Here is a 17,933-nt window from a genome sequence, read left to right as displayed (position 1 = left end):
AGAACCAAGGACTGGGTGCTACACCCAGACACACGTCAATGGGAATTAAGGCACAGTCTGTTGCTAGTGTGGGTGATTATCCATTGGAACAAACCACCAAGGGAAGTGGTGGAGTCTCCAGCTCCTGAAGCAGTTTCTCTGGTGTGAGAGAATATAAACCCAGCTCTCCGTTTGCAGTGGGAGCTCTTAGGGGATCAAATGATGGAAATTGACCCAATTTCCTGGTACAGCCAAATCTTTTGATGCCAATTTCTTTTTCACTGTCACAGGATGCAGCTCATGGAGAAAGGAGAAGGGGAAAATCAAACGTTCGTCACGGAATTCATCCTCTTGGGGTTTGGGGATCTCCCCGAGCTGCAGATCCTTCTCTTCCTGGTTTTCCTAGTGATCTACATTGCGACCATGGTCGGGAACATACTCATCGTTGCGCTAGTTGTGGCTGATCAGCACCTTCACACCCCCATGTACTTCTTCCTGGGGAACTTGTCCTGCTTGGAGACCTGCTACACCTCCACCATCCTGCCCAGGATGCTGGCCAGTCTCCTGACTAGGGACAGAACCATTTCTGTGGAGGGCTGCATCACACAATTGGTTTTATTTGGTTCTCTGGCAACTACAGAGTGTTATCTCCTGACAGTGATGTCCTACGATCGGTATTTAGCTATATGCAAACCGCTGCACTATGGAGCCCTTATGAATGGCCGGCTGTGCCTCCAGCTAGCAGCTGGGTCTTGGATAAGTGGATTTCTAGCTTGTACACTATTCATGTCTCTAATGCCACAGTTAATTTTCTGCGGCCCTAATGAAATTGACCATTTCTTTTGTGATTTCACCGTACTGATTCAACTCTCCTGCAGCGACACCAGCCAGATCACACCAGTTATTTATATATTTTCCTTTCTAAATGTAGTTTCCCCTTTTCTATTAACCCTGACATCCTATGTGTGTATCATTGTGACCATCCTGCGAATCCCGTCCACTAGTGGGAGGCAAAAAGCCTTTTCCACCTGCTCCTCCCACCTCATTGTGGTGGCACTTTTCTATGGGACCATAATGATTGTCTACATGGTACCGAAATCCGGCACCCTGAGAGCCCTGAACAAAGTGTTCTCTATCTGCTACACAGTCCTGACTCCCCTGGCCAATCCGCTCATTTACAGCCTGAGAAACAGAGAGGTCAAGGAGGCCTTGAGAAACGCTGTCAGGAGATCTGTGACCCTTACAAAAAATTCAGATTAGTTTTCTGAAATGAGGATCTTCAATCAGGTTTCTCTTGTCAAAGTGGCAGGGTCCAAGTGGCCCCAATACAAAAGTGCTGTATGAATGACATGCTTGTGCATATACATATTTATAAAGACTAGAGATGTTTGAAAGTATGTTGGGGGGGGTCTGGCAGAAAATTTTGAGTTATTATGAAAGACACGACAACCTGGAAAATGAAAATGTCTTGTTTTTTGGCAGGCGAAATATAAAAACTTTCAGCTGGAAACTGGAAAAAGAATTGGCTGCGGTGTTTTCAGTTTTCTAGCAAAAAAAATCAACATCTGTGAGGGAAGGAGACATTTTCCATGAAAAAATTCTTTAATCAAAATTAAATGTTCCCTTGGAATTTGCTGTTACTGAAAAATTGTCACCAGCTCTGATAAATAGTAAGTGAACGGACCGGAAGCCGGGGGCTGGTGCTCAAGAATCTGTATCGTTGTTCATTGGCTTTATTGGACCAATACGAGTTGCTGTTGCACACTGCAGGCTGCCTTCCTTTGTTCAGCTCTGTATGTGGGGTTCTTAACAAGCCCCATCTCTGTCTCACTGTAGACTCCTTGCTGATGTTTAAGGGTTATGGTTTATTACTAGCGTGTAGGTGCACTGCTCAGTCCTGGGCTGTTTCCAGTGAGGGGAGAGGAATGGTCTGTTCCCCAAGGAGATCACTGTGGTTTTCACTGTGTTCTTTTCTACTCATCTAAGCAGGGGACAGGAGAGAGAGAGGTCTTTGGACTCACAATTCCCCCACCCACGTTCTCTCCACCCTGCAAGAGTTATGCTTCCCTGTTAACCCATTCTTCCTGAGGGGAGGGGAGCTTGGAGAGTCATAGCTTTTAAGGTGCAATCAGTGCATTCTGGTCATTTTAGACTGATCTCCTGCTCAGCAGAGGCCAGAGCAGGCCAGCCGGGAATGCTCCCTTAGAGCCAGTGCTCTGGGTGGTGGTGAAGATCTCCTTTGGGGGGAGCTCAGTAAAACTGCCAGGTCCCGCTCTCGCAGTCTCTACCCCGGCCTGGTGCACAGATGATGCAGCAGCGAGGGGAAAGGGGGGTTGGAGAGCCAGCCTGCCCCCCACTCACCCCACAGCAGCGTCCTGTGGGGCTTGGCCCAGCTCCCCACTCTGGCCCATTGGCTGTCATCACCCATAGATATGCTGTGGGGCTCCTCTGAGTCAGTGGGGGCTGAGCCGTCCGACCACCCCAAGAGGACAAGTAGGGCTAAGGAGGGGAAAGGTTCCCAGCCCCACACACAGTGAAGGTAGGATGCTGGTGCCAGGGTAAAGGGGTGAGGAGGCCTGTGTGGCATTCCGGGGTGAGCCCCAGGGGACAGGAGCGGCTGAAGAAGGGAGAGGGGGGTTGTTGCAGCCAGGAGTTGGGGGCATTCTAGCTGATGTGTAGGGTAGATGGACCTGGGTATTGGGGGCTGCAGAAGGGCCCAGGGGGGAGTAAGGGTGGTGGGATAGTGTGGGGGGCTGGGGTGAAGACAGAGGGAGGTTTGGGGGCGGAAATGATTTGAGGATGCTGGGGGATGGAGGTGTAGGAGGTTTTAAGAAGTGGTTTTATTGAGGAATGGGCCTGGGGGATGGTGAGTAGTGGCGGAGAAAGGGGTTTGGGGTATGCAGGGTGTGACATCCCGGCACCCCAATATTCCCCAGGATATGTTTTGTACAAAGTGTGCCTTGTGGGGTATCATTCTAAAAGTCTTGATCTGCTAGACAGTAATATCTTGTTGGATTGTATGTGCTATCGTTGTATGTGAAGTTATGAAGTTTGGCTATGTATGTGTTACTAAAACGTGAGCTTGAAAGCACCCAAAAGCAGCATTTCAGGTACAAACAGTACAAAGGACAACTAGTGTTAATGGCTTACTGAGGAAATGCACACAAGCACAGGGATTACCCCAGGAACTGTGTACAATTGAAACCTCTCTCACTACACAATGGGAACTGTTTGACCCAGGTCACAGCAAAAGAGCTTTCCAGCAAGTGGGAAGAAGTTTTAAAATGGGGAAATGACATCATGCTGGGACTCACTCTCCCTACAACAACACACCTGGAAACACCTGAGGAACAAAGACTCAACTGGGGTAAGTGCTGGACCCAGGCGAAAGGGATTTTTTGCCTGTGAATGGAACACCCGGGGATTCCAAACTGTAAGGAAGTGCAGCTTGCCCCTTAAGAATCTGCAGCCTGCTTGTATAATCTCTTAGGGCCCGTCTACACTGGCGCTGAAGGGAAACAATGGTTGTGTGTTCACACTGTCAACTGCCTGCGCAATAGCGTGTTCACACTTGCGGCATTTGCAGCAGTATTTGGAGTGGTGCAGTCTGGGCAGCTATCTCCCAGAACACCTCTTTCTCTTCTGCCGCTAAGACTTGTGGGAAGGCAGAGGGGGTCGTGGGGCATCCTGGGTCCAGTCCCAATGCCCTTTGATGCATTGCTTTGCATCCCAGAAATCCCTGGATGGATCCCGAACTGTTGACCAGTATGGTCAGTATGCTGCTCACTCTGACCAACACGTCTCGAGTGGCAGTGGAGTTATTCCTTAAACTACAAAGACAAAAGGTGCGTCAGGGTTCCTCCCCACTCTGAACTCTGGGGAACAGATATGGGGACCCGCATGAAAGACCCCCGAAGCTTATGTCTACCAGCTTAGGTTAAAAACTTTCCCAAGGCACAAGTCCTTCCTTGTCCTTGGATGAGTACTGCTGCCACCATCAAGTGAGTTAGACAAAGATTCAGGAAAAGAACCACTTGGAGTTCTTGTTTCCTCAAAATATCCCCCAAAGCCCCTTCACCCCCTTTCATGGGGAGGCTTGAGAGTAACCAAGTTGAGCACAGACCAGACCCTTGGGTTTTTAGGACACTAAAAACCAATCAGATTCTTAAAAAACAGAACTTTATTATAAAGAAAAAGTAAAAGCAGCAGCTCTTTAAAATCAGGATAGAAGGTAATTTACAGGGTAATCAGATTCAAAACACAGAGGATTCCCTTCTAGGCAAAACTTTAAGGTTACAAAAACAGGGATAAACCTCCCTCTTAGCACAGGAAAAATTCACAAGCTAAAACAAAAGATCATCTAACACATTTCCTTGCTATTACTTACTATTTCTGTAATATTGGATACTTAGTTCAGATATGGCTTAGGGAGATGTATTTTCCCTGCCCCGGTTCCTCGCTGACCCGGAGAGAACACACAAAGAGACAAAAAAACAACCTTCCCCCACAGATTTGAAAGTATCTTCTCCCCTTATTGGTCCTTTTGGTCAGGTGCCAACTAGGTTATATGAGCTTCTTAACCCTTTACAGGTAAAGGAGAGATTTTATGCTACCCTTAGCTATATGTTTATGACAAGGTGCGCAATATTGATCTCGCCACACATAGTAGCTACGACACATGATTGCTTGTGGCATTCACGGAGGTGCTGACCATCGTGGAACGCCACTTTTAGGCTCGGGAAACAAGCACTGAGTGGTGGGATCACATTGTCGTGCACATATGGGATGACGAGCAGTGGCTGCAGAACTTTTTGATGAGGAAAGCCGCATTCATGGGACTGTGTGATGAGCTCGCCCAGCACAAGGACATGAGAATGAGAGCTGCTCTGTCATTGGAGAAGCAGGTGGCGATTGCACTGTGGAAGCTGGCTACTCCAAACTGCTACTGATTGGTTGCTAACCAGTTCGGAGTGGGAAAGTCGACCATGGGTCTTGTGTTGATGGAAGTGTGCAGGGCCATTAATCACATCCTGCTCCAAAAGACCGTGACTCTGGGCAACGTGCATGACATTGTGGATGGCTTTGCACAAATGGGCTTCCCTAACTGCAGAGTGGTGATAGATGGCACGCATATTCCAATTCTGACACCAGACCACCTAGCCACCGAGTACATTAATCACAAGGGGTATTCTCAATGGTTCTCCAGGTGCTTGTGGATCAGTGTGGGCATTTCACAGACATTAATGCAGGTTGGTCCGGAAAAGTGCATGACATACGCATCTTTTGGAACACTGACCTGTTCAGGAAGCTGCAAGCTGGGTTTTTCTTCCCGGACCGGAAGACCACCGTAGGTGAGGTCAAAATGCTCATTGTGATCCTGGGAGACCCCGCCTACCCCTTCATGCCGTGGCTTATGAAGCCATACATGGGGCAACTTGGCAGCAGCAAGGAGCAGCTCAACAACAGGCTGAGCAAGTGCAGAATGACTGTTGAGTGTACTTTTGGCCGTTTAAAAGCCCACTGGCGATGCCTCTATGGGAAGCTGGACCTGTCCGATGAAACATTCCTATGCTTATAGCTGCGTGCTCTATGCTTCATAATATTTGTAAAGGAAGGGTGAAAGCTTCACTCAGGGCTGGACCACAGAGGCTCAGCACCTGGAGGCTGAATTTGAACAGCCAGAAACCAGGGCTATTAGAGGGGCATAGTGTGGGGCCATAAGGATCAGGGATGCTTTTGGGCAACAATTTAAAGCTGAAAGCCACTAATATTTGTTGCTATGCTCGGGATTGCAGTGCTTGTAATGCTAGGAGGTGATTGGTGCACATGATGCAATAAGGGGGTTTAACATAAATGTATGTTGCTTTGCAGTGCTCTTTTTGCTTTCAATTAATAGAATAAAGATTGCTTTAAAACCAGCACAATTCTTTTATTAAAAAACAACAACCAGAGGAGAGAGTCAAATGAAAAAATACATCAGCTGGGAGGGGGAGGGGGTAAGGGAAGGTCCCAGGAGAAGGAGGAGTCCCAGGATGGCTAAAGATTTGTGTTTGTTCAGGGATCACATCCAACGTTTTCCTTTGGAGTACAATGCAATGGGTACTGTACTTCAGCAGGACCAAACTGCAGAGGGATGGGTGTTGAGTGCAGTGGGTAGTGGGACATCGGTTGGGACGCGGGACAAACGAGCAAATATCGGGATAGTCCCAATAAAATTGGGACGTCTGGTCACCCTACACTCCTCCCTCCTCACAGTCCAGCACTGTGGAGTCCCACTACCCACTGCACAAAAAAGTAATTTTGCCCTCCGCTCCGGCGCACAGGTGTAGCCCGGAGGGTCTCTCACCCCCCGCCCCGACTGATTCAGTGCTTTAAAACATAGCCAGTGCTCACACACCTGTCACTAACTAGCTGACCCTAGGCAAGCACACATGAGCCACAAGACCCCCAAAATGGTGAGCCACAGGGACAGGGTAAATCACTCTTCCTGGACCCTGCTCTACACTGGGTATGTGGCTCTTGGCGAGAGCCGGCACCGTAGGGGGGGCTTGATAATCATTCCTGTCCACACACTTTCCACAGGAGGTGATCATTATGGAAGATATCTCGCTGCTGAGGGTGAGCAGGGAATCAAGGAAGGGTCTTCTCCAAGCCTGTGGCTTCCTCCCTGGCCCCTATGCGGCTCGCCTGTGTGCAGCAATGGTCATCCCCGTGATGGCACAGTGGTGCGGGAAAGTTACCATTAATGGGGCAAGAAACAAAGCAGCTCTGCCGAAGAACCTGTGGCAGTGGATTGCCCAGTATCTCCACGAGAGTTTCCTGGAGATCTCTGAGGGAGATTCCTGTGAAGTGAGGGAGTCAATCAACAGCCTGTTCCGCAGCTCAGACTAGGCTTGCAGTGGGAGACAAGCCTGCTTTCTGCAACCCTCCTGCCCTCCTACCCCCAACAACTCGCTTCAGGGATTCCCAAAATCAGATCCACTTACCGGGGCCTCCTCTCCTGTTTGCGCTTCCCCAAGCTCCGACAGTTGTGACTGGCTAGGCTCCTCTGGGGTAGAAAAGAGCTCCTGGCTGCATGTTTCTCTGGCCTCCAAGTCATCCTCTGCCTCTGGGTCCCCCTGCCCCTCCTCCTCAACATCCTCATCCAAGATTTCCTCCTCCTGGCTTGGTCCACTCTTGACTGGCACACGAGCCAATGAAGGATCCACAGGGGCCTTCACAGTGGAGATGGGGTCACCACCGAGTATCACGTCTAGCTCTTTGTAGAACCAGCAGCTCGTGGGTGCAACACCAGAGTGGTGATTTGCCTCCCGCACCTTGTGGTAGGCATACTGCAGCTCCTTCACTTTGACCCTGCACTGCAATGTGTCCCGGTCATGGCCCTTTTCTATCATGCATCTAGAAATCTGTCCGTAGGTATCATAATTCCTACAGCTGGAGAGCAGCTGGGACTGCACAGCCTCCTCTCCCCAAATGCCGAGGTCCAGTAGCTTGGCATTGCTCCAAGTGGGGGATCACCTGGTGCTTGGAGCAGGCATGGCCACCTGGAAAGATGCACTGAGACCACTGAACGGATCACCGAGCAAACAGGAAGGGAACTTTCAAATTTCCAAAGGAATTTATGGGGTGGGGCTGACGGTTGGTCACCTGAGGGCAGGGCAGTAGGTGTCCCACAATACCAGTTCCCACCTCTCACCTCTTTGCCCCTGACCAGTTCTTGTTTGGGGCTCCAGCCTTCCCTGTCCCTCCAGCCTGGTCAGGCTCAGACTGGGCCCCTTGGTCGGCACTCCCCCTTTTTCTAAAGGGGCAGTTCCTTTTTAAATGGCCCTTGGTGTGGCAGTGGAAGCATCTCCTGTGATTTCCTTTTGCCATGGCCCTCACACAGTCTGTTTGTGGCTTAGTCCTTACTTCAGGGCTAGTCAGGGCCCTGCAAGTCCCCTGAGTTTACTCCCTCCTTATGTGCCTGGGCTCCTTACAGGCCCAACAAGTTAGTGGCCCCCCTGTTACCCTCACAGGGGTGCATTTTCTGCGTGGGGCCTCCTTGCTTCATCTCAGTAGAGATACTCCTTCTTGTAGTGTCCCGGTTGCCCACAGGTGAAACAGTTCTTAGATCCAGGTCCTGGCCTCCCGCCCTTGGTGCCTGGTCTCCCATATGGTCAGGGTGTCCACCCCAGCAGCAGCTGGAACAACCCCCTCTGCTACTCAGCAAGCTGGGCCACCCAGGTCGTCCAATAAAAGTCCACCATCATTATCTCCACCTTCCGTTCCTCAACGATCGGATTCGGGCAATAGTCCCACAGTCCTTGCCCTGCCCCTTGTGTCAGGGGTGGACTGCCTATGCCCGCATTCTCCACCACTTGTGGCGGGATGACGACTCACCGCTGCGGTGCCTCCTGCTGGTTGTCTAGGGTATTAGCTCTTTCCAGCCCGGAGCGCCCTCTGCAGGCCGGTGTCTCACCTGCCGCTGGCACCGTGTCCCTCCCGGACCCCAGTGCCCTTTACCCTGGGGTTCCGCCCCAGCAATACCCCACAATTTGGGTCTCCCCACCCAGGGGAACCCCCAACCCTCTATCCCCATCTTGCCTCAGTGGCTACTGCCAGTCATCAACTAGCCCCTGCTCACTAGGGCAAACTGCAGGCTGTAAATCACTCATCATCAGCAAGGGGGGTTGGACCAGCTGCTGCTGCCTATTCCCAGGCCACACTTCTGTAGCCCCAGTACCTTTCCTGGCCTTTAGTAAGGCCTGAGCCTGGGGCTTTGCTAGGCTGGAGCTTCCCAGCTCCCTCTGCCCTTCCCCAGCACTGCTCCACTTCAGGTACCCTGCTAGTGCCCTTTGTGGGCCCTGAACTATGCCTGCAGCCTGAGGTTTTGCTAGGCTGGAGCTCCTCAGCTCCCTCTGCCCTTCCTTAGCACTGCTCCACCTCAGGTACCCTGCTCAGCTCCCAGGCAGCCAGGCCCTCCTCTCTCAGAAGCTACAGAGAGAGTGTGTTTTCAGTCTCTGGCCCTCAGCCCTCTTATAGGGCCATCCGTGGCCTGATTGCGGCATGGCCCCACCTGAGGTTGCTTCTCCCAATCAGCCTAGCTTTTCCCCCACCCCTGCCCTCTCCCAGGTCTGTTTTAAGCCCTTCAGGGCATGAGCGGGGTGACCACCCCCTACAGTTTCCTTTCTGGCTGAGGACTGAGAAATCAGATGTAGAGCAATCATTTTGTGACAAGTGCCATTTAAAAAATTGCAATCTACACTCGATGGGGATCACAACCTGAAAGAAATATTTCCTGAATCCCCACTTCTGGCTTTCAAGCAACCCCCTCACTTCTCCAACCTCATCAGCAGAGCCAGCTCTCCACAGACCGGAACCCACCAACTCAAAGCAATGCCAGACTCGGCCAGAGCAACAGCTGCAAAAGCAGCAGCCATTTCTCCACTGCTACAGTGATCAACACCCACCACAACACACCTGTCAAGATCTATGGATCCTACACAAGCTTATCATAATGTGGTGTACTTCATCCCGTGCACTAAATGTTCCAATAACAATAATGTGGGTGAAACCAGACAATCACTGCGCTCTCAGATGAACTCACTGAAAAATGATAAAAGACAAAAACACCCAATCACCTGATGTGAACACTTTTTTCATAAAGTGATCACTTGCTATCAGTCCCTTTCAATATGTACTAACTACTTATGCTAAACAATCTGTTCCACCTTGTATTTAGCTGTGACATTCTGAGTATGTTCCCCAGACCTAAAGAAGAGCTCTTCTGAGTAAGCTTGAAAGCTTGTGTCTTTCACCAGTAGAAGATGGTCCATTAAAAGATATTACTTCACCTGTTTTGTCTCTGTAACATCTGGGGATAAACACAATCACAACAACAGTGCAGGGCAGTTTTTGACAGTTTTTGACAGTTTCCATCTGAAGGTTTTCAAATGTCAGTTGCCAAAAAGCAAAACGTTTCCATTTTTCAGGTTTCAGTTGTTTTGATGAAAAGTCAATCTCTAATCTGTTCATCTTCACACATAACCCGTGACATAACATTGGGAGCTTGGGTGCTTTTGAAAATCCCATTAGGTGCCTAAATACCTTTCAAAATATGATCCAAAGTGACTTATCCAAAGTCCCCCAGCAAGGCTGCGGCTGAGCAGAGAAGAGACCCCAGATCTCCTGTCACAGGCTGGGGCCCTAACCGCCACGGTCTCCACGCTCTGCAGAAAATGAAGGTAGAGCTGTCAGTGCTCGGGCAAAGGTTGTGACACAGACATGGCTCGCTGCTTCCTGATCTCTAAGGATTCCAGTCTCCATTCTGTGCATTTCTAACGTACACCCCTTTCCTGGGGGGAGATCAATAAGCACCCACAAAATGCTGATACCCTCTCTGCTCCCACGGAAAGCCATGGAGGGGACGCTCAGCAGCAGACACGAAACATCTCAGCACTGGGTTGGGAAGGTGCATCGGAATCCACACCCGAGGAAAGGGTGGAGGGGCAGCTGAGAACTTGTGGGGCAGGGTCCCTGAGCAAACAATGAGCTGCCAGGGAGACAGAGTGGGACAGCCAGCCAGAGGGCAAGAGGGTGTGGGGAGCACAGACAGAGGAATGTGTAAGGGCTGAGATGAGAACTGGGTCTCCTTTCTGATCCATCAGTGTCTCTAGCTGCAAACTGCAAAGCAACCGACTCTGAAGTCCTTCCTCCGGCAGAGCTCCCAGTGTGTGAGGACACTGCCTGAGGGGGTGTCTCAGGCCAAGGGCTGCTTAGGCGTAAGGACCTGAAGATCTGCCCCGAGGCTAGTGACACTCACCTCCAATCCTCAGCAGGCAGCAGCGTGCTCTCCATGACCAGGGACTGGGGCTGGTGTCAATCAGCCTTCGTGTCTCAGTTCCTGGGCAGGCCCCTGTCTGTGGCTGCTGGGACAGGTGCCTCTCGCTGGCCAGGGTGATTGCTGGCATCACACAGACCCTTAGTGCCTCCTGCTCTGGGTTCTTGCTGGGTTTATCAGTGAAAGCAGCCGCCCCCTTGGGCCTTTCCACTGCTGGTGGGATCTCGCTTGAGATTGCTGCCGGCGATGCTCTGGTTTCCCTGCAGAGGGGAGCTGATGCTGAGTTATTTGTTAAAACAGTGTTACAGCAACGCGGGTGCAGTTGGCATCCTAATCCCCACGGAAAGCTCCTGTGTTCCCACGTGCCGTATGCGTGTGAAGAGCCCAAGCAAATGGGAAATTAGCTTCAATCCCTTTAATGATCAGATTGAACTCCTACATACCACTTTACAGCAGTGGCTCTCAAAGCACGTGGCAAGGGGTGGCAAGTGTCCTCATCCCCATTTCACAGGCGAGACAACTGAGGCACCGAGAAAGGAGGCAATTCCCCAAGGTAACCCAGCCTTGGTATAGCTAGAAATACTGTCAGCCAGCCACCAACTTGAGCATCAGGGCAATAATCCCATAGGGGGGATGTAGATTCCTTGTGCATTGAGTGCCTCCTGGCTCCATCCCTAGCTAGGCCCTGACGTGCTCTGGCCGCCCGGATGCATCTCTAGCTAGGCCCTGATGTTCGCTGGTCGCCTGGATCCATCCCTAGCTAGGCCCTGACATCTGGCTAGAGTTTCAGTCTATGTCCATCACTGGAGAGCTTATCATGCCACCGAAGCTTTCGGGGACCATGTGACTGCCGACATACAGCGGCATTTCTTGGTAAACCCCCTTTGGCATTTGTTGGTCGTCCATCTTAACAATATGCCTGTACCAAGAAAGCCGCCAGAACTGGACCGATGCTGATGGAGGCAGTTGCTGGGTTTGGCTACAAACATCCTCATTGCTGATTTTGTCCTGCCACTTGATATGGAGCAGCTGACGGAGACAACGAGAATCAAAGACCATCACTCCGTCACTCCTCAGCCTGCCCCAGAGCCCAGGTTTCACGGTCATACAGCAGAGTTGGTGTAACCGCGGCTCTATAGATCTGGAGCTATGCCAGAAGTTGGATGTCATAACGTCCCCACGGATGTCACTGAGACGCCCGGAACAGGGCAGCAGCTGCTGATGTACGAGAGAGCGTCCACATCTTTCGAGCATCCTCCTGCCCCATGTCTGACAACAGCTGCTCCCTGCTCAATGTCCGGTCCACACAGGTTAATAGTGAGCTGCTTGTGATCTGGAGCTGGAGGCTGCTAGATGGTAACAGTGATGGAGTTTACTTTTATCCAGTCACCCTGCGGCAGCACCACCCTGTCCCTGGTATGGGCCTTATTGGCACCCTCTGGCTGGCTCAGAATGGCCTGAACTAAAAGCCCAAAGCAGAACCTCAGCCCCTCTGAAACTGGTGCTATGAAGTCAGATGGAAAACGGTTCCACTGGCAATTATCTGAGCTGCTCTGCTGTAGAAGACAGTGGGGCCAGATTCTGAGCACAGCTACCCAGCCTCCCCCATGTCATTCTACGGACACCCCGTCATCACTTGGATTGACACTCTCATCACGTTCGTTAACCCAGGTAAAAATCCTATCAGCCAGTCAAATTTCAACACAGCCCAACCAATCCAGCCTGTCTCATAAACAATAAGGCTGTATTCCATTAACTTTCAATAGGGCTGGGATTTTAATGGGATGTGGGTGTCTAACTCCCTTAGCCTGGAGGGTCTCACAGTTCATTGATAATACGGGCTGTGGTGGCCGCAGGGCCTGGGTGAGACTGCTGTCTAGATGTGTCCTTGAGGGGCAGGGCATGGGGTGCTCAGACACCCCTAAAGTGTGATGAGAGCTGCACATGTCCCATTGTTTGTGTTCAATTTCTGAGGTTTTTTAAAATTTAAAAATATCATTATGTTTTTATTTTATTTTATTTTATTTTATTTTATTTTATTTTATTTTATTTTATTTTATGCTTTTAAATGTTGTTTTATAATTTTTAATTTATATTTATCTTATACGCTGGCCAGCTGCCTCCAGCCTGGGCCTCTCACCCCCCACCCTCCTCTGGCCAGCTCCCTCCAGCCGAAGCGAGTGTCAATCTAAGTGATGGGGGTGACCTCAGAAGGACACCAGGGGCGGCTGGCCGGCCCCAGTGACTGTACAGCAAGCAGAGTTGCTCGGAAAATTGTCACTAGAACAATTGTTCATCTGAGTTCCCAGCCCCAGTTTCAGAGGTGATGGGGCCCTGTTCAGTCCATTCTAGGCCAGCCAGACGGTGCCAGGCAGGGCCCATATTGGGGACAACGTGAAGCTGCCGAACTGTGGCTAGACTGCGGCATTGGACCCCACAGCTCACGCTGGTGCAGAGGAAGCCACAAAACCATGGGGCGAGTGGTGGTTCTCCCCACTCTGGGCAACCAGGAAGGAGCAGCCCCTGTAACCTTCAGGTCCCATGAACTTTACCCCCTTGGGGTAACGCTGCAGAGACCAGCCGGAGTCTGATCCCAGGCAGACAAACAACGCACAGTCAACCTGTGGAACTTGTTGCCAGGGGATGTTGTGAAGGCCAAAAGTAAAGCAAGGTTGAAATAAGGACTAGATAATTTCATGGAGGATAGATTCATTAATGGGTATTAGCCAAGAGGGTCAGGGACACAACTCCATGCTGTGGGTGTCCCTGAACTTCTGACTGCCAGGAGCTGGGACTGGATGACAGGGGATGGATCACGGAACAACTGCCCTGTTCTGTTCATTCCCTCTGAAGCACCTGGCACCGGCCACTGTTGGATGACAGGACACTGAGCTAGATGGAGCTTTGGTCTGACCCCATATGGCTGTTATTATGATGTTACACTGTTAAAACATGTAACATAACATAAGAACATAAGAACAGTTGTACCGGGTCAGACCAATGGTCCATCTATCCCAGTATCCTGTCTACCGACAGTGGCCAATACCAGGTGCCCCAGTGGGAGTGGACCTAACAGGCAATGATCAAGCGATCTCTCTCCTGCCATCCATCTCCATCCTCTGACAAACAGAGTCTAGGGACACCATTCCTTACCCATCCTGTCTAATGAACGCCTTCACAACCTCCTCAGGTAAGGAGTTCCACAAGTTGACTGTGAACTGCGTGAAGAAGAACTTCCTTTTATTTGTTTTAAATCTGCTGCCTATTAATTTCATTTGGTGACCCCTAGTTCTTGTATTATGGGAATAAGTAAATAACTTTTCCTTATCCACTTTCTCCACATCACTCATGATTTTATATACCTCTATCATATCCCCCCTTAGTGTCCTCTTTTCCAAACTGAAGAGTCCTAGCCTCTTTACTCTCTCCTCATATGGCACCCGTTCCAAACCCCTAATCATTTTAGTTGCCCTTTTCTGAACCTTTTCTAGTGCCAGTATATCTTTTTTGAGATGAGGAGACCACATCTGTACGCAGTATTCGAGATGTGGGTCGTACCATTGATTTATATAAGGGCAATATATTCTCAGTCTTATTCTCTATCACCTTTTTAATGATTCCTAACATCCTGTTTGCTTTTTTGACCGCAGCTGCACACTGCGTGGACATCTTTAGAGAACTATCCACAATGACTCCAAGATCTTTTTCCTGACTTGTTGTAGCTAAATTAGCCCCCATCATATTGTATGTATAGTTGGGGTTATTTTTTCCAATGTGCATTACTTTACATTTATCCACATTAAATTTCATTTGCCATTTTGTTGCCCAATCACTTAGTTTTGTGAGATCTTTTTGAAATTCGTCACAGTCTGCTTTGATCCTAACTATCTTGAGCAGTTTAGTGTCATCTGCAAACTTTGCCACCTCACTGTTTACCCCTTTCTCCAGATCATTTATGAATAAGTTGAATAGGATCGGTCCAAGGACTGACCCTTGGGGAACACCACTAGTTACCCCTCTCCTTTCTGAGAATTTACCATTAATTCCTACCCTTTGTTCCCTGTCTTTTAACCAGTTCTCAATCCATGAAAGGACCTTCCCTTTTATCCCATGACAACTTAATTTACGTAAGAGCTTTTGGTGAGGGACCTTGTCAAATGCTTTCTGCAAATCTAAGTACACTATTTCCCTTCACAGAAACATGTTGACTATTGCTCAACAGTTTATGTTTTTCTATGTAGCACTGTATATCAATGATGAGGTAGACTGTAAAGAAATAAGAAGTGATGGAATGGATAAGACGGAGTCTGTCTGGGCAAAAATCACACTGGGAAAGAAAGCTAGGGATTAATAACAAGAATTTTGGTTATAAATTGGGGACACATCAGTTGGAAGTAACAGAGGAGGAGAAGGACCTCGGAGAATTGGTTGGTCAGAGGATGACTATGAGCAGCCAATGTGATATGGCTGTTAAAAAAGCTAATGCGGTCTTGGGATGCATCAGGTGAGGTATTTCCAGTAAATATAAGGAGGTGTTTGTACCGTTATACAAGGCACTGGTGAGACCTCATCCGGAATATTGTGTGCAGTTCTGGTCTCCCATGTTTAAGAAGGATGAATTCAAACTGGAACAGGTACAGAGAAGGGCTACTAGGATGATCCGAGGAATGGAAAACCTGTCTTATGAAAGGAGACTCAAAGAGCTTGGCTTGTTTAGCCTAACCAAAAGAAGGCCGAGGGGAGATATGATTGCTCTTTATAAATATATCAGAGGGATAAATATCAGGGAGGGAGAGGAATTATTTAAGCTTAGTAGCAATGTGGACACAAGAACAAATGGATATAAACTGGACATTAGGAAGTTTAGACTTGAAATTAGACGAAGGTTTCTAACCATTAGAGGAGTGAAATTCTGGAACAGCCTTCCAAGGGGAGCAATGGAGGCAAAAGACATATCTGGCTTCAAGACTAAGCTTGATAAGTTTATGGAGGGGCTGGTATGATGGAACAGCCTAATTTTGGCAATTAATTGATCTTTGATTATTAGCAGGTAAATATGCCCAATGGTCTGTGATGGGATGTTAGATGCGGTGGGATCTGAGTTACTACAGAGAATTCTTTCCTGGGTGCTGGCTGGTGAGTCTTGCCCACATGCTCAGGGTTTAACTGATCACCATATTTGGGTTGGGAATGAATTTTCCTCCAGGGCAGATTGGCAGAGGCCCTGGAGGTTTTTCGCCTTCCTCTGCAGCGTGGGGCATGGGTCACTTGCTGGAGGATTCTCTGCACCTTGAGGTTTTTAAACCAGGATTTGAGGACTTCAATAACTCAGGCATAGGTTAGGGATTTGTTACAGGAGTGAGATTCTATGGCCTGCATTGCAGGAGGTCAGACTAGATGATCATAATGGTCCCTTCTGACCTTAAAGTCTATGAGTCTATGTGTCTGACAATTTTATTTTTAACTATTGTTTCGATGAATTTGCCCGGTACTGACATTAGACTTACGTTAAGTCCGTAATTGCCTGGATCACTTCTAGAGCCCTTTTAAATATTGGCGTTACATTAGCTAACTTCCAGTCATTGGGTACAGAAGCCGATTTAAAAGACAGGTTATAAACCTTAGTTAATAGTTCTGCAACTTCACATTTGAGTTCTTTCAGAACTCTTGGGTGAATGCCATCTGGTCGGTGACTTGTTCATGTTAAGTTTATCAATGATTTCTAAAACCTCCTCTAGTGACACTTCAAGCTGTGACAGTTCCTCAGATTTGTCACCTACAAAAGCCGGCTCAGGTTTGGGAATCTCCCTAACATCCTCAGCCATGAAGAATGAAGCAAAGAATCCATTTAGTTTCTTCGCAATGACTTTATTGTTTTTAAGCACTCCTTTTGTATCTCGATCATCAAGGGGCCCACTGGTTGTTTAGGAGGCTTCCTGCTTCTGATTTACTTAAAATACATTTTTTTATTATCTTTGGAGTTTTTGGCTAGCCGTTCTTCAAACTCCGCTTTGGCTTTTCTTATTACATTCTTGTACTTAATTTGGCAGTGTTTATGCTCCTTTCTATTTGCCTCACTAGGATTTGACTTTTTAAAGGAAGTCTTTTTATCTCTCACTGCTTCTTTTATATGGTTGTTAAGCCACGGTGGCTCTTTTTTAGTTCTTTTACTGTGTTTCTTAATTTGGGGTATACATTGAAGTTGGGCCTCTATTATGGTGTCTTTAAAAAGTGCCCATGCAGCTTGCAGGGATTTCACTTTAGTCACTGTACTTTTTAACTTCTGTTTAACTAACCTTGCTTGGTTTCCCCCTTTTGAAATTAAATGCCACAGTGTTGGGCTGTTGAGATGGTCTTCCCACCACAGGGATGTTGAACGCTATTGTATTATGGTCACTATTTCCAAGCGGTCCTGTTATAGTTACCTCTTGGACCAGCTCCTGCGCTCCACTCAGGACTAAATCTAGAGTTGCCTCCCTCCTTGTGGGTTCCCGTACCAGCTGCTCCATGAAGCAGTCATTTAAAGTATCGAGAAATTTTATCTCTGCATTTCGTCCTGAAGTGAAATGTTCCCAGTAATATGGGGATAATTTAAAACCCCCACTATTATTGAGTTCTTAATTTTGATAGTCTCTCTAATTTCTCTTAGCATTTCATCATTATTATCACCGTCCTGGTCAGGTGGTTGATAATAGATCCCTAATGTTATATTCTTATTAGAGCATGAAATTTCTATCCATAGAGATTCTATGGAACATGTGGATTCACTTAAGATTTTTACTTCGTGTGATTCTACATTTTCTTCCACATATAGTGCCATTCCCCCACCGCACGACCTGTTCTGTCCTTCTGATATATTTTGTACCCCGGAATGATTGTGTCCCATTGATTGCTCTCAGTCCACCAGGTTTCTGTGATACCTATTATATCAATATCCTCCTTTATCACAAGGCACTCTAGTTCACCCATCTTATTATTTAGACTTTTGGCATTTGTGTACAAGCACTTTAAAAACTTGTCACTGTTTATTTGTCTGCCCTTTTCTGAGGTGTCAGATTCTTTTTTATGTGAATGTTTATCATCTGATCTGGCCCCTACTTTATCCTCTTCCATCCTCTGCTCCTGACTATAACCT

The 17,933-nt window shown here is 48.4% G+C and overlaps 1 protein-coding gene across 1 annotated transcript; it reads left to right on the top strand.

The window, feature by feature from the left end:
- The first annotated feature begins 227 nt into the window (after nucleotides 1-227).
- Nucleotides 228-1,239, top strand: LOC101935631 (olfactory receptor 11A1-like). The gene has a single exon (XM_005313980.4). The coding sequence runs from the start codon at nucleotides 271-273 to the stop codon at nucleotides 1,237-1,239; it is 969 nt and encodes a 322-aa protein (XP_005314037.4). The 5' UTR covers nucleotides 228-270.
- Nucleotides 1,240-17,933: the final 16,694 nt, after the last annotated feature.

The sequence above is a fragment of the Chrysemys picta genome, chromosome 13, assembly GCF_011386835.1.
Source record: "Chrysemys picta bellii isolate R12L10 chromosome 13, ASM1138683v2, whole genome shotgun sequence".
Classification (NCBI taxonomy): Eukaryota; Metazoa; Chordata; order Testudines; family Emydidae; genus Chrysemys; species Chrysemys picta.
The sequence above is the reverse complement of the archived record's forward strand: the minus strand, read 5'-3'. Positions and strand labels throughout refer to the sequence as shown.

Excerpts from the sequence above, each read along its gene's own strand:
- LOC101935631 (XM_005313980.4), top strand. The coding sequence starts at position 271 with ATGCAGCTCATGGAGAAAGGAGAAGGGGAAAATCAAACGTTCGTCACG.